The sequence below is a fragment of the Balearica regulorum genome, chromosome 23, assembly GCF_011004875.1.
Source record: "Balearica regulorum gibbericeps isolate bBalReg1 chromosome 23, bBalReg1.pri, whole genome shotgun sequence".
Classification (NCBI taxonomy): Eukaryota; Metazoa; Chordata; class Aves; order Gruiformes; family Gruidae; genus Balearica; species Balearica regulorum.
Window position 1 is genome coordinate 7,680,078 of NC_046206.1, and position 15,854 is coordinate 7,695,931.

General features: G+C 65.6%; 1 protein-coding gene across 1 annotated transcript; it reads left to right on the forward strand.

Moving 5' to 3' along the window:
• The first annotated feature begins 3,209 nt into the window (after positions 1–3,209).
• On the forward strand, positions 3,210–15,683 carry ROBO3 (roundabout guidance receptor 3). Its single transcript, XM_075774338.1, has 26 exons — positions 3,210–3,357; positions 6,164–6,490; positions 7,284–7,441; positions 7,537–7,657; positions 7,738–7,876; positions 8,324–8,451; positions 8,524–8,648; positions 9,117–9,288; positions 9,408–9,613; positions 10,199–10,280; positions 10,365–10,533; positions 10,617–10,783; positions 11,343–11,464; positions 11,572–11,791; positions 11,881–11,993; positions 12,110–12,281; positions 12,392–12,577; positions 12,665–12,791; positions 12,872–12,972; positions 13,056–13,268; positions 13,381–13,534; positions 13,609–13,776; positions 14,861–14,967; positions 15,046–15,123; positions 15,206–15,313; positions 15,403–15,683. The coding sequence occupies exons 1-26, from the start codon at positions 3,210–3,212 to the stop codon at positions 15,615–15,617; spliced, it is 4,026 nt and encodes a 1,341-aa protein (XP_075630453.1). The 3' UTR covers positions 15,618–15,683.
• The last annotated feature ends 171 nt before the right edge of the window (positions 15,684–15,854 follow it).

Below are 15,854 nucleotides of genomic sequence, written 5' to 3' on the forward strand. Positions count from 1 at the left end.
CACCCCAGTGTCATCCCTTAAATCATCCCAGTATCATTCCCTAGATCATCCCAGTGTCATTCCCTAAAGCATCCCAGTGTCATCCCTGTACGTCCCCTAAAACATCCCAGCATCTTTCCTTAAAGCACCCCAGTACCACCCCTAAAGCACCCCAGTATCACCCCTGAAGCATCCCAGTACGCTCCCCAAAACCATCCCACCATCATTCCCTACAGCATCCCAGTGGCACCCCCGTAACCGTTCAAGCACCCCACCATTGCTCCTCTCCAGACTGACACCCCCCCGGGCAGCCCCCCCTTTTCCTTCCCCCCCCCCCCCGCCCCATGAGCCTCGCCACAACCTCTATAAATATTCAAAAAGCCGCATTTTCTGGCAAACCGCCCAGCTCGGGGGGGGGGGGGGCTCCCGGGGGGTATGTTAATAACGGGGCTGCGAAGGATTGAACCCCCCCCGGCATCGGCGTTGGGGGGGGGGCCCAGCCGCTCATTTGCCCAGACAAATCTCTTGTCGCTCGTCATTACTGCCGGATCCTTCCTGCCTCAGTTTCCCCACCCTGACGCTGCCCGGCGATGCCGTGGAAGGTTGAGAAAAATAAGGAGGAATCAGGAATTAGTGAAAATAAGGAATAATGAGGATAATGAAGGGGGGAGGGGGAGCCTCCCCCCCCCCCCCATCCACAAAAGTTTGGGGGGGTGATTTTGGGCCGTGGCAGCGAGAGGTTTGGGCAAAGCCTGCGCAAACAGCCGCTAATCGCCGAATAAAAGGGCAATTAAACGCCCCGGCAGCGGTAATAAATCTGCTAACAAGGAGGCGATGCCCCCGCGCTCCCTGTTTGCCCAGCTGATTAACAGGGATGATCCGGGGAGAGGGGGGGGATTATCCGTCGGGATGAAGCGACTCCTTTGTCTCCTTTCCCCATCCCAAGCCGTCTCTGAGGAGGTGTCGGTGACGGATGCCTGGGAGCCCATCACCGCAGCCACGGGCCTGGTAGCAGGATTAATACAGAGGTTGCTTTGATCCCTGGGGCTCCCCAAAATAACCGACTCCAGGATTCCCATTAAAAAGTCCCCTCTCTTCCAAGTACTCCATGAAGAGAGGCCCAAAAGCTTTCTGGGAATTCACATCCCTTTCCATCCCTTATTCCCAGGTCGGAGATGTCCCGTCCCTGCAGCTCGGCTTTTTGGGGACACCCAAAAGGAGAGGGAGGGGGAATAACCCCAGCATTTAACAGTCCAGCATCACCTTCAGTTCCCATCCCGGTGAATTATTTGGATAATAGTTGGATAAACCTGTTATTTTATGGATAATTTATTTCTCCTTTTTTTTTTTTTTTTGGTTTTTGTTTGATCCTACTGGGATCCTGCTGCATCCCCAGAAGGAGAAACGGAAAAGCTTTGTGATCCCATTAAATTAATATTTATTTACTTTCTCCGTGCCTGGCTGAGAGAGGGACGGATGGATGGATGGATGAATAATGCATCGCCCCCAAGACGACGGGATAGAGCTTCGCCGTCGCCGGCAGCGCTGGGATCTGGCAGATTCGGTGGGATTTGGTGGATTCGGTGGGATCCGGAGAGCCCCGAGGATGCTGCTGAGGCTGAGCGGTCCCAGATGTGCGCAGGGGTGCGGATACGCGCCTGTCTGTGGCCCCAGAGCAGCTCCGGGGCGGGGGGGTGTGGGAGCTCTCCAGATGTGCATCCAGATGTGCGCTCGCCTACCTCCTACTTGTGCCTCCAGGTGTGTGTAACTGCCAACCGCCCGGGTCTCCAGATGTGCACTGCGCCTTCAGGTGTGCACACAGCTGTGACCCTGGGGACCCCTCCAGCTGTGACCTGAGCCCTCCAGATGTTTGCCCAAACGCACATGCCCCCCCCCCCCCCGAGCCCCCGACCCCCCCGGATCCCTCCCAGAGGCCCTTGGTGCCCCAGAAGTGCCCCCCAAAAGCCCTCCCCCTCCCCAGCTGTGCCCTGAGAGCCCTCCAGATGTGCACCGCCCCGGGGGCACACCCGCCCCCTCTCCGGGCGTGCAAAGGCCAGGCTCCCCACCCAGATGTGAGGCCCCCTCTCCTGCTCACCCTGCCCAGCGCGCCCCAGATGTGACCCCCCCCCCCCGTCCTCCCCCATCGCCCCTTCCCCTCCCCACCTCCTCTCTCCTCCCCATCCCCATCCAGCCCCCCAGGGGCTCCCCACACCCCCAAACCCCCTTTCCCCCCCGTCACCCCCACCTTTGCCCTATTCCAAAGAGGTCGTTAGTGCCACCGTAACGAAGCCCCCCATAATGAACCCCTCCATAATGAACACCCCCCCCAATAAAGAGCCCCCCCAAAACGACACCCCCCCCCCCGTAACGGGGGGCTCACTGGAGGAAGCGCATTGCTCCACACTTCCACCCCAGCGCATTAATTAAGCAGCTAATTGCTAATTATGAATTCAACGGCACCGTTGGCTGAGGCTCGTCCTCCCCACCCCAAGTTCAAGGCCACTGGCGGTACCAGCACCTCCAAAAGCGGGACCCACCTCCGCTGGTGGGGTACGTGCCCCCCCCCCCCCCAAAGCAGCCGCGTTTTCCCATGGGGTGGGGGGCGGAGCTGCCTTTTGGGGTTCACGGGGGGGTGACCCGGGGTGGGGGGTGACGGCAGCCCCGTGGGGTGTCGCGTTCTGTGGGACGCGGTGGGGCAGCACACCCCTTCCTCCTCCTGCCCCCCCAACACAGGAACACAGGACCCCCCGTTTTCCTCTGCTCCCCCCGAGTCACCCCAATCCCCCTCCCACCATGGAGCCCTCCCCGCCCATCCCCCTTCCCAAAAGGGGGGGCAGGGACACCCCCATCTCCCCCCCCCCCCCCGCCCCGCTCTGGCCGCGCCCCCCCCCCCCTCCCCGCCGGACCCGGGGGCGGTGCCGCGGGCTGAGCCGAGCCCAGCTGAGCCGTGCTGGGCTGAGCCGAGCTCAACCGAGTTCAGCCGCGCTGGGTCGGACCGTGCGGAGCCCAACCGGGTCGTGCGGAGCCGAGCCGAGCCGAGCCGAGCCAAGCCGAGCTCAGCCGTGCCGAGCCGTGCTGGGTCGGACCTTGCTGAGCCGAGCCGAGCCGAGCTGAGCCGTGCTGGGTCGGACCTTGCTGAGCCGAGCCGAGCCGAGCCGAGCCGCGCCGCGCCGGGTAGAACCGTGCTGAGCCCAGCCTAGCCAAGCCGAGCCGAGCCAAGCCGGGCCAGGATGCTGCGGTACCTGCTGAAGACGCTGCTGCAGATGAACCTGTTCGCCGACTCGCTGGGGGCCGAGGGCTCCAACTCCTCCCAGCTCCTGCTCGGCATCAACCGCACCATCGCCGCGCTCCATCTCCCCGGCCTCACCCCCGGCAACGGTACGTGGCCCCGAGTCCCAGTGTCCCGCTGTCCCCATGTCCCGCTGTCCCCGGGTCCCGCTGTCCCCGTGTCCCGCTGTCCCCGGGTCCCACTGTCCCCATGTCCCGGTGTCCCCGTGTCCCAGTGTCCTGCTGTCCCCATCTCCCATCATCCCAGTGTCCCGCTGTCCCAGTGTCCCACTGTCCCGGTGTCCCTCTGTCCCGGTGTCCCGCTGTCCCAGTGTCCCAGTGTCCCGGAGTCCCGGGGTCCCCGGTCCAGCAGAGATGCTGGAAATAGCCCACGGTCCCCCAGTCCTGAGCTGGGACCCCACCAGGACCAGCCCCTGGTCCCCAAATGGTCCCCATGTCCCCACACTGGGACCTGCCCCATGTCCCCAAACTGGGAGCCAGCGAGTGTCCCCAAATCAGCCCCATGTCCCCACTCTGGGACTGGTCTGTGATCCCAAACCGACCCCTGGACCCCCGGACCGGCAGTGATCCCGTGTCCCCAGACAGTCCCCATGACTCCAAACTGGGACCAGCCCTGTGTCCCCAGACCGGGAGTGACCCTGTGTCCCCAAACTGGTCCCTAGACCCCAAACCAGGACTGACCCCGTGTCCCCAAACCAGCCCCGTGTCCCCAAAGCCCAAACAGGGAGCCACCCCCTGTTCCCAAACCAGTCCCGTGTCCCCACACCAACCCCGTGTCCCCGAGCTGGGACAGAGCGGGGGGCAGAGGGGGGCAGCCCCGGGCTGGCTGTGGGTCCCGGGGAGGCGAGCAAGGGGGCATCCGTCAGAATTTTAAGCACTTTTTGAGCTTTTCTCCTCTTTTTTAGTCTGAACTTCCCCCTCTGTTTGGCTTTGGGTGGTTGATCAAAGGGGGGGTCCCCCAAACCCCCACGGGACCCCCCGCCTGGCACAGCCAGCCGGGCACAGGAGGGGGCCTGGCCTGACCCCCCGCTCGTCCCAATTAGTCACCGGGCCAGCTGCGGCCCCCTCGGCCCCCGCTGTGCCCACCCCACCCCGCTGCCGCCCCACAGGGCACCCGGTACCCCGCAGCATCCCTCCCCGTCCCCATGGCAGCCGCATCCTGTCCCCATGGCAACCCCTCCTGCCCACCCAGGGCGCCCCAAATCGCAGCCTGTCGTCCCTCCCGCCTCGACGCTCGGGAGCTGGAGCAGGAGCGTGTGTGCACGCGTGTGCAAATGGAGAGACGTGGGTGTGCAGGTGCACGTGTGCATGCGTGTGCATGCGTGTGCATGCGTGTGCGCGCAGGGATGTGGGTAAGCACAGGCTTGCGCGCCCCACCTGTGTTCATGTGTGGATGTGCACGGATGTGCGTGCCCGTGTGCGAGTGCAAATGCGTGTGCAAATGCATATCTGTGTGTGCATACACGCCCCTATGTAAATACACGTGTGTGCATGCATGTCCCTGCATGAATGCACACAGGCGTGAATGCATCTGTGTGCAAGTTCATGCACACGTGCCCCTGCGTGAATGCACATGTGTGTGCAATGTAGCTATGCGTATAAGTGCATACATGCACACCCGTGTGTCAGCGCACATGCGTGTGCACGCACCTGCACGTGTGTCTGTCTGTAAGTGCGTGCATACACACCCCTGCACACGCGTTTGAATGCTTGTGTGTGTAAGTGTGTGCATGCACGCCCCTGTGCGAACGCACACGCGCGTGTGTGCACCTGCATGGGCACGTGTGCAAGTGCATGCACGCATGCAAACACACGCTGACGCACGCGCAGCTGCACGCGTGTGCGTGCACGCGCACGCACACAGATGGGCGTGCAAGCTGTGTGTGCGTGCACATGTGTGCAACGCAGCCGGTCTCCGTGACAGCAGTGACACTCAGTGACCACAGCCCGAACTGCAGTGCCAGCCGTGGGGGACACGGGGGACACGGGTGGGCCGTGCCACCCACACCCAGCCAGTTAGACCCCAGCATTAATGAGCATTAATTACCCCACCATTAATGAGCACCCATTAATTCCCGTGCCCTAACGGTGGGGATTTTCCCGGAACAGCCCCGCAGACCCAATATATTGGGTTTTTAACTCAAAATTCAGTGTTTCCTGCAACCTGGAGCTACCAGCTCCACTGCAGAAAATCACCACTTGCAGCTGATGGAAAAAACCACCTTTTGGGGGGGAATTTAGCTCCAACCCCATTTCCCCAGGGATGCCCAGTTGGAAACTGGACAGAAAAGGGGTGTTACTGGGGGCGGAGTTACTTTGTCCCCCTGTCCCCACCCTTATGGGTCCGAGGTCTGACACCCTCCCAGTCCTGCTCCCACCCCACCAGCAGCCACCCTGCGTGGTGGGGGGGTGGAACAGAATACACTGGGCTGAGACCCAGCCACACTTCATCTCACCTCCTGGGTGGGTGGATACACTGGGCTGAGACCTGGCCACACTTCATCTCACCTCCTGGGCGGGGGGGATACACTGGGCTGAGACCTGGCCACACTTCATCTCACCTCCTGGGTGGGTGGATACACTGGGCTGAGACCCGGCCACACTTCATCTCACCTCCTGGGTGGGTGGATACACTGGGCTGAGACCCGGCCACACTTCATCTCACCTCCTGGTCATCTTAACTCTGGGGTGGGAGGAATATACTCTGGCTGAGACCCGGCCACACTTCATCTCACCTCCTGGGTGGGTGGATACACTGGGCTGAGACCCGGCCACACTTCATCTCACCTCCTGCTCACTAAGCCACGCAGGTGATGGTGCCAGGAAAGTGCTGTCCAAGCCGATGGAGGATGCTCAGCCCCCCAATGCCACTCCCCCCCCCCAATTTTTCACGCAGGGTCCCACCCCCAGCTGGAGGACACGGCCCCCCGTATCGTGGAGCACCCCACCGATCTCCTGGTCTCCAAGGGCGAACCGGCCACCCTGAGCTGCAAAGCCGAAGGTCGCCCGTCCCCGGCGGTGGAGTGGTACAAAGACGGGGAGCGCGTGGAGACGGACCGGGAGGACCCCCGCTCCCACCGCACCCTCCTCCCGGGGGGGTCCCTCTTCTTCCTCCGCATCCTCCACGGCCGGCGGGGGAAGCCCGACGAGGGGGTCTACGTCTGCGTGGCCAGGAATTACCTGGGGGAGGCCACCAGCCGAAACGCCACCCTGGAGGTGGCCGGTGAGTCCCTGGGCGGGGGGGGGGGGGGGGGGATTTTTTTTTGGGGGGGGGGGTTTGGTGTCACGGCTGAGCCCAGCTGTGGGGGGGTGAGGGACTGCAACCCCCCCGCCCCAAGGCCCAGTGCTGGTAAGTGAAAAGGGGTAAAACCAAGCGAAAATAGATGAAAAGGAGTGAAAAGAAATGAAAAGAAACAAAAAAAGGGGGGGGGGAATAATTGAAAATGAGTGAAAGTAAGGGAAAATGAGCGGAAGTAAGGGAAGATAGATGAAAATGAGGGAAAATAAGTTGAAAGAAATGAAAAGAAGTGAAAAGAAATGAAAAGAAGTGAAAAGAAAGGAAAATAACTGAAAATAAGTGAAAATAAATTAGGTGAAAATAACTGAAAATAAATTAAGTGAAAATAAATTAAGTGAAAATAATTGAAAATAAATTAAAATAAGTGAAAATAAGTGCAATAGATGAAAATAACGCCCCTGGTGCCCCCCCCAGCCCCTCACATGGCTCCGCTGGGCTGCGGCCGAGGCTCAGGGTCAGACCCAGGACTGGGATGGTGCTGGGCTTAAGTCCAGACCGGGCTTAGACCGAGATGTGAGCTTAGCTCAATCACCAGGTCTTGTCGGGGGGGGACACGACAACACTAAATTTGGGGGGTTACACCCCGCGCAGGGGGGGTCGGACCCAAGTCCTGCCGCCGTTAAGCGCAGCACCGCCACGCTGGGAAAAAGGGGAGGGGGGGGTGTCCCTGGCTCAAGGGGTGGGGGAGCAGAGGCAGGGCTGACGTCGTGCCCCCCAGTGCTGCGGGACGATTTCCGGCAGCCCCCCGGGGACGTGGCGGTGGCGGCGGGCGAACCGGCCGTCCTGGAGTGCGTCCCCCCCCGCGGCCACCCCGAACCCAGCGTCTCCTGGAAGAAGAACGGCGCCCGGCTCAGCGACAAGGACGAGCGCCTGACGGTGAGGGATACGGAGCGGGGGGTGTCCCCAAAACCAGGGGTGGGGGTGGGGGGTCCTGAGCCCCCCCGCCCCGGTTGAGTAGGGCTGCCCGGCAGATACGCGGTGGGAAGCTGATGTTGGCCAGCGCCCGCAAGAGCGACGCCGGCGTCTACGTCTGCGTGGCCACCAACGTGGTGGGGGAGAGGGACAGCGAGCCGGCCGAGCTGGTGGTCTTCGGTGCGTGGGGATGCCATTTTTGGGGTGTCGGGGGGGGGGGGGTGGTACCGTCCTGGCGGGACTGACGGCCGCCCCCGCAGAGCGCCCGGCATTTGGCAAGAGGCCCCTCAACCAGGCGGTGCTGGTGGAGGGCACGGCAGAGTTTCCCTGCGAGGCGGTGGGGGACCCCCGGCCAGCGGCTCGCTGGCGCAAGGAGGAGGGCGAGATGCCGCCGGGAAGGTAAGCGGTGGGTGAGGGGGCTGGCGCGGCGGGTGCCAGGGGAGAGGGGGGGGCCGCGGTGCAGCCGGGTGGCATTGCTACGTGCCGGCCTGGTGTGCCTGGAGCGTCTCGCAGCCTCGTTGCTCCCCGTCGCTTCCCCGTGGTACCGACTATCCCTACCGCATCCCATGCCTGTCCTCCGGCCTCGTCACATCCTGCATCCCCATCGCATCCCGTATCCCCATCACATCCCAATCCCCATCACATCCCAATCCCCATCACATCCCACATCCCCATCACATCCCACATCCCTGTAACATCCCAATGCCCATCACATCCCAATCCCCACCACATCCCAATCCCCATCACATCCCGTATCCTCACTGCATCCCACATCCCCTTGGCACCCTGCGCCCTTCCGGTGCCCCGGCACCCTGCCGGTGTGGCGGCCTCGTGGGGTCCCCCCAGGTGGGAGGTGCTGCCCGACAACACCCTGCGGATCAGCCGGCTGCGGGCAGAGGACGAGGGCACCTACACCTGCGTGGCCGACAACAGCGTGGGCAGGTCGGAGGCGTCAGGCACCCTCACCGTGCACGGTAAGGGGGGTCCCTGAGGGGGCACCCACGGGTGCCAGCGAAGCAGCCGGCAAGCCCTTTTCTCTGTGGCAGTGCCCCCCCAGCTCGTCACTGGGCCCCGTGACCAGACCGTCACTGCCGGCCAGAGCGTCACCTTCCAGTGCCAGAGCAGGGGCAACCCACCGCCCGCCGTGTTTTGGCAGAAGGAGGGCAGCCAGGTCTGTGTGTCCCCATTCCTGCCCCCGTCCCTGCCCCTGTCCCCATCCCTGTCCCCATCCCCATCCCCTTCCCTGTCCCCATCCCCGTCCCTGTCCCCATCCCCATCCCCATCCCCATCCCATGCCCATGCCAGTCCCCATCCCCATCCCTGTCCCCATTCCCGTCCCCATTCCCATCCCCATCCCATGCCCATGCCAGTCCCCATCCCTGTCTCCATCCCCATCTCCATCTCCATCCCCTTCCCTGTCCCTGTCCCCATCCCATCCCATCCCATCCCATCCCATCCCATCCCATCCCATCCCCATGCCTGTCCCCATTCCTGTCCCTATCCCATCTCCATCCCCTCCCCTGTCCCCGTCCCCATCCCCTCCCCGTCTCCATCGCTGTCCCCATCCCCACCCCACCCTTGTCCCCCTCCTGCCCCCCCTGCACTCAGCCGCCCTCTGCACCCCTCCCTCCCCCCCCAGACCCTGCTGTTCCCCAGCCAGCCCCCGCACCCCACCGGCCGCTTTTCGGTCAGCCCCGGCGGCGCCATCACCATCGCCGACGTGCAGCCCACCGACGCCGGCTACTACCTGTGCCAGGCCATCAGCGTGGCCGGCAGCGTCCTGGCCAAGGCGCGGCTGGAGGTGGCAGAGGGTAAGTCCCGCGTCGGCAGAGAACGGCCACGTTCGTTACACGAGTGGCACCGATCCCTGCCCCGAGGAATTCCCTTTTTTTTTTTTGTTTTGTTTTGTTTTGTTTTTTTTGGCCCGTAGCTGAGCACCCACTGCCGGCGATCCGTCGGGGTCCCGCTAACCGGACAGTGCTGCCGGCGGGGGCCACGGCGTGGTTGCCATGCTGGGTGGGGGGCGGTGACCCCCCGGCCAGCGTGGGGTGGCTGAAGGACGGGAGCGCGGTGGTGGGTGCCCAGCCCCGCGCCAGCCTGCTGCAGAACGGCACCCTCCAGATCACCGGCCTCCGGGTGAGCCGGCCGGGAGCGGGGGCGCAGGGCACCCACCCCCGTGGGCACCCATGGGTGGCACTGCGGGGGCAGGAGGGGTTCTGGGGGCGTGGGGGGGGGGGTGCCAGGGGGGTGGGTGCAAAGGGAGGTGAGTGTCAGGGGGGTGGGTGCTGAGCAGGGTGGGTGCTCAGGGTGGTTGGTGCTCGGGGGGGTGGGTGCTCAGGGCTGTGTGTGCTTGGGGGGGGTGAGTGCAAAGGGAGATGGGTGCTTGGGGGGGTGGGAACTCAGGGGGGTGGGTGCTCAGGGGGGTGGGTGCTCAGGGGGGTGGTGCAAAAGGAGATGGGTGCTTGAGGGGGTGGGTGCTCGGGGACGTGGGTGCAAGGGGTGAGAGGGGCAAAGGGTGGTGGGTGTAATGGGTGGTGGGTGCTCACGGATGTGGGTGCAAAGAGTGGTGGGTGCTCTGGGTGGTGGGTGCTCGGAGAGGTGGGTGCAAAGGGCAATGGGTGCTCAGGGCTGTGGATGCAAGGGGCGGTGGGTGTAAAGGGTGGTGGGTGCGAGGGTTGGTGGGTGCTCAGGGTGATGGGGCAGGAGCTCTTCCCCTCGCAGGTGACAGACTCCGGGCACTATGAGTGCGTGGCCACCAGCTCGGCAGGCGAGAGACGCTGGGGTGGCTCCCTGGAGGTGCAAGGTTGGTCACGGGGATGTCATTGCACCGGGGACACCATGGCACCGGGGACGAAACCACCCCACATCTCCATGCACCTCCACACAGATGAAGGATCCAGCCTCTCCCCACCATCCCCCAAGCCCGGCGTCCTCCCCAGGCCACCTTCCACCCCCGTGGTCACCAACGTCACCAAAACCAGCGTCACCCTGAACTGGAAAGCGAAGGAGGACAGTGGTGCCACCGATGCCACCTCCTACATTGTGGAGGCTTTCAGGTATCTCCGTGATGCACCCCACTGCAGGGGTGATGCAGTGTCGTGGTGCCACCCCACCACGGGTCACCTCTGTCCCCCGGCAGCCAGGCGGCAGGTGGCCCGTGGCAGACGGTGGCAACCGACGTAGAGGGTGAGACCCACACGGTGAGCGGCCTCGTCCCCGACACCGTCTATCTCTTCTTGGTGCGGGCGGTCAACGCCTACGGGCTCAGCGACCCCAGCGGTGTCTCGGAGCCCGTGTGCACCCAAGGTGAGACTCGTGGGGACGCTGGTGGAGGTGCCCATGGACCCACCACCCTTGGGTGCATCTTCACTTGGTGACACCAATGGAGGTGCCCATGGACCCACCACCCTTGGGTGCATCTTCACTTGGTGACACCAGTGGAGGTGCCCATGGACCCACCACCCTTGGGTGCATTTTCATTTGGCCATGCCAAAGGAGGTGCCCATGGACCCATCACCCCTGGGTGCATCCTCACTTGGTGATGCTGATGGAGGTGTCCACACACCAAACACCCTTGGGTGCTTCCCTGCTTTGTGACGTTGATGGAAGGGCCCATGCACCCACCACCCTTGGGTGCATCTCACTTGGTGACACCAATGGAGCTGCCCATGGACCTGCCACCCTTGGGTGCATTTTCATTTGGCCATGCCAAAGGAGGTGCCCATGGACCCATCACCCCTGGGTGCATCCTCACTTGGTGACACCAGTGGGGCTGCTCACGGACCCACCACCCTTGGGTGCATCCCTACCCGATGGTGCCGATGGAGGTGTGCACGGCCCCTCCACCGTCTCATGTTTTCGGCAGACGCCAGCCCCACACAGCAAGGGCCGGACCCCGAGCGGGTGCAGCGGGAGCTGGCGCAAGTGGCCGTGCACCTTCAGGAGCCCGTGGTGCTGCCGCTGGGCGCCGTCCGCCTCGCCTGGACCGTGAGTGCCGTGCCGCGCCGCGCCGTGCCGCGCCGTGCCGTGCCACCAGCACAGGGCTCCCAGTGCCGAGCATCCCCCCACCATTGCCCCCTCCCTTGCGTCCGCAGGTGGAGCGCCAAGCACCCTTCCTCGAGGGTTACCGGGTGCTGTACCGGCAGCGCGGTGGGCACTGGGAGGAGGCGCGGGCGGTGCGGGCGCCGGGGGAGCGGGGGGCCATGCTGACTGAGCTGCGGCGGGGCCGGGACTACGAGGTCAAGGTCCGACCCTACTTCCATCACCTCCACGGCCCCGACAGCGCCGTGCGCGCCCTGCGCACCCCCGAGGCGGGTGAGAGCGGGGATGTGGGGCGCGGCGGGGGTCCCGGGGTCGCCCTGGGGGGTGACACCACGTGTGCGTCTGTCCCCCCTCCCCGGTAGCCCCCAGCGCCCCGCCGCGAGCCGTCAGCGTAGACGGTAACGGCACCAGCGTCCGCATCTCGTGGCAGCCGCCGCCGCCGGCCGAGCAGAACGGCGTCATCCGCGATTACCGGGTAAGGGCTGGCGGCGGCGAGGCGGCGGCGTGTCCCCTGCATCCCCCACGACGCTGTGTCACGGCGTCCCTGCGAGTGTCCCCATCGGGTGTCCATCCCCCCCCCCACCCCCCCAGATCTGGTGCTTGGGCAACGAGAGCCGCTTCCACATCAACCAGAGCGTGGAGGGGACGGTGCTGGCGACGGTGCTGCGGGGGCTGGTCCCCGGCGTCCCTTACCGCGCTGAAGTTGCTGCCGCCACCGGTGCCGGCGTGGGAGCCCGTAGCGCTCCCGTCCCCATTCGCATCGGTGAGTCCCTCGTCACCGCCGCGCCGGGGGGTGGGGGGTGGCAGGGGTCACCCTGGCGCTGGGGACCGCTCCTCGCACCGCTGCGTCCCCCTCCCCCGTGTCGCCTGCAGACCCCCCGGCGGAGCGGGACGCGGGGCCGGCGGGTGGGAGCAGCGTGGCGGAGCGTTTGGCCGAGGTGGCCAGGCAGCCGGCCTTCATCGCCGGCGTCGGCGGCGCTTGCTGGGTCATCCTCGCCGCCTTTGCCGCTTGGCTCTACGGCCGCCGCCGGAGGAAGAAAGAGCTGAGCCACTTTGCCGGTACGGGGCGGGGGGGGGCTGCCCCTGGGGCTCCCCCTGACCCCACTCCAGCCCCCGTCACCCCACCTGCCACCCCTCGCTTTACAGCATCCTTCGCCTACACGCCCGCCGGTAAGCCTATAGGTGCCGCAGGGACCCGGCGTGGCCCCTCGCTGCCATCACCCCCACCTCTTTCCGCAGTCGCCTTCCCGGCTCCGGCACGCGGCAGCCCCAGGTAACCCCCCCGGTACCCTCCCCCCTCCCCGGGACCCTCATCGCCGACCCCCGGCACCCCTTCACCCCGTCTCCTCGCAGGGCCGCCGGCGGTGGTTACCCGTGGCTGGCGGACGCGTGGCGCGGCAGCGGCGTGGCCGGTACCGCCGGCTGCTTGGGGACCGCCGAGAGATACTACAACGGTGAGGGGCTCGTCGTGGGGACGGGTGGCTCGGGTTGGGGGGCGTCGCGGCCGACGCTGACGGGTGCCGGCCGCCCTCTGCAGAAGCCGGCATCACCCGTTACATCGCCCAGATGGAGCCATTTGGGGCGGGGGCCGGCGAGGGGCCGGTGTACAGCACCATCGAGGCGGGCGCCGAGGAGCTCTGCACCTTCCCCCGGCCGTTCTCGCAGCACGGGACCCCCCCCTGTGCCGGGGGGGTTCCCCTGCCGATGGATGCCCTGGCCCCCCAAGCGCCCCGTGGCCGGGCCGAGCATGGTAGGGCGGTGGGACGGTGGCGGGGGGACGACGACACAGAGGGGTGGCGGTGGCACGGTCCCCTCCCCGCAGCATCCTCCCCCCCCCACCCCGGCATCCTTCCTCGCCGCAGGGGCCAAAGGGAAGAAGCTGGGGCAAGTGGTGAAACCGCCGGCGGTGAGCTGGATGGAGCTGCTGCCCCCGCCGCCATCGGCCAGCGAGCTCAGCCGCTGCGCCCAGGAGGAGGAGGAGGAGGAGGAGGATGAAGAGGAAGAGGCAGCTGGAGGGTGAGTGTGGGGGCCGGAGGGGGGATCCAGGGCGTGCTGGTCCCAGCACCCGCCCCATGGCCCCCACCCCGCAGGTTGGGGACACAGGAGTGGTACCCCGGCGAGGATGTCCCCTGTGCCACCGCCGCGTCCTCGCCCGCCGCCTCCTCCGGCTGCCGGTCCACCGCCACGCTGACGCCATCGCCTCACGCCGCCGAGGACATCCCCCGCCTCCGGGACTTCGATAGCCCTCGCCTGCACCGGTAGGAGACGGGGAGATGGGCCTCGCTTGGTATGGATGTCCCATCAGGGTCTGGATGTCCCACCACAGTCTGGGTGTCCCACCACGATCCAGCCATGTTGTCACCATCAGGCCCTGGTGTGCCATCATGGTCTGGCCACGCCATTGGGGTCCAGATGTCCCATCGGGGTCTGGACGTTCCACTGGAGTCTGGATGTCCCATCATGATCCAGCCATGTTGTCATGATCCAGATGGACTGTGCCATCATGGTCCAGCCATGCCATCGGGGTCCAGATGTCCCACTGGGGTCCAGATGTTCCATCAGGGTCTGGATGTCCCACCATGGTCCAGGTGTCCCTTCATGATCCATCCATGTTGTCGCCATCCATCCCTGCTGTCCAGGTCGTGCTCTGGCCATGATGTCATGATCCATCCATGACGTGGTGGGCTGGCTGCGGTGTGACAATCCAGCTGTGCTGGCGTGATGTGGCTGCGCCCTCACGAGCTGGCTGAGGCTTTGCCATCCAGCTGTGCGGCTCTTCCAGAATCCAGCGGTGCCGCTGCAATCCAGCTGTGCCGTTGCAACCCTGGCGTGCCACTGCAATCCAGCTGTGGCATCAGGGGCCAGCTGTGCCACTGCAATCCAGCTGTGCTGCTGCAATCCAGCTGTGCAGCTGCAAACTAGCAGTGCTGGCAACCCAGCTGTGATGTGCCCCAGCTGCACAGCTGCAACCCAGCTGTGCGCTTGCAATCCAGCTGGGCAGTTCTTATCCAGCTGTGCCATCGCAACCCAGCTGTGCAGCCGTGATCCAGCTGTGGCCCTTCCGCCCAGCTGTGGCCCTTCCGCCCAGCTGTGTCGCTGCACTCACCCGGCTGCCCTTTGCAAGCCCAGCTGTGCCCCTGCCATCCAGCTGTGCCCCTGCCACCCAGCTGTGCCCCTGCCATCCAGCTGTGCCCCTGCCACCCAGCTGTGCCACCACCACATGCCTTCCCCCTGCTCTGGCACGGCACAGCACCAGGGAAGTCGTGCCAGCACCGTGGTGGTCACTGAGCCCCCCCACTCCCCACCACCCCCAGGCTTCACACCCCCCCCCCTCTTTGCCAGGAGACCCCCCCACGGCGCCGGCACCCCCTCACGGGTACCCAGCCCCCCGCCAAGTCCGGACGCCAGTGAGGGCCACCCGCCCCGAACCCGCCGCCCCCCCGGCACGGGTGAGCCCCGAGGGGGGTGTTTTGGGTGGGAGGGGGGCTGCTGGCTGGGGGGGGGGCCTGACACTGCCTTCACCCCAGGGAAAACCCGCGGGGAGACCCCGAAAAGTCGCCCGAAGCCCAAATGTAGCCGCTACCGCCGGGAAAAGCAGCCGGGAGGTGAGTGGGGCGGGGGGAAGGGGGGGGGGTCAAGGTGGGGGTGTCCGGGGGACCTCAGCCCTCTCCTCCCTCTCCGCTGCAGACCTGCCACCGCCGCCGCTGCCGCCACCAGGCGAGACCCCCGGCCCCTCGCCGGAGCAGGAGCCGAGCGGGGCCGAGCGCAAGGTCGCCCATCGCCCACCCCGCGGCGGTAAGCCGGAGCCACCGGCCACGTGCCGAAGGTGTTGGGGAGGGCAGGGGTGTCGCCACCGAACCCCGACCGCGTCCCCTGCCTTGCAGACGAGGCCGTCCCCTACGGCAAACCCTCCTGCCTGCCCCGAGGGCAGGTGTCCGGCAGCTGCTCCACTACGGGCAGCGTCTCGTCCCGCGGCTCCACCGGCTCCCGCGGCCACGGCTCGGGGCGCAGCCGGACGCCGGGGGATCGTGGTGAAGGGACCGGCCATCGCCGTCGCCCGGGCCCCCCGTTTTCCTGCCCGTCGCAGGAGAAGCGATGAAACGGAGGGCGAGACGGTGTGAGGGTTGGGGACGCGGGGATGGGGACGTGGAGGGGATGGGGGGGGATGACCTTTAATTTCTGAGTGGCACCATGTAAAGAGGGTCGCGCAGAGACAGCGGCCGGCGGGCGGCAGCGCGAGGGGGGGGATGAGGATGAGAGGGGTGGGACAAGGACAGTCAGGATGGACAAGGGTGCTCGGGAGGGACGAGGATGCTCAGGAGGGACGAGGACCCTG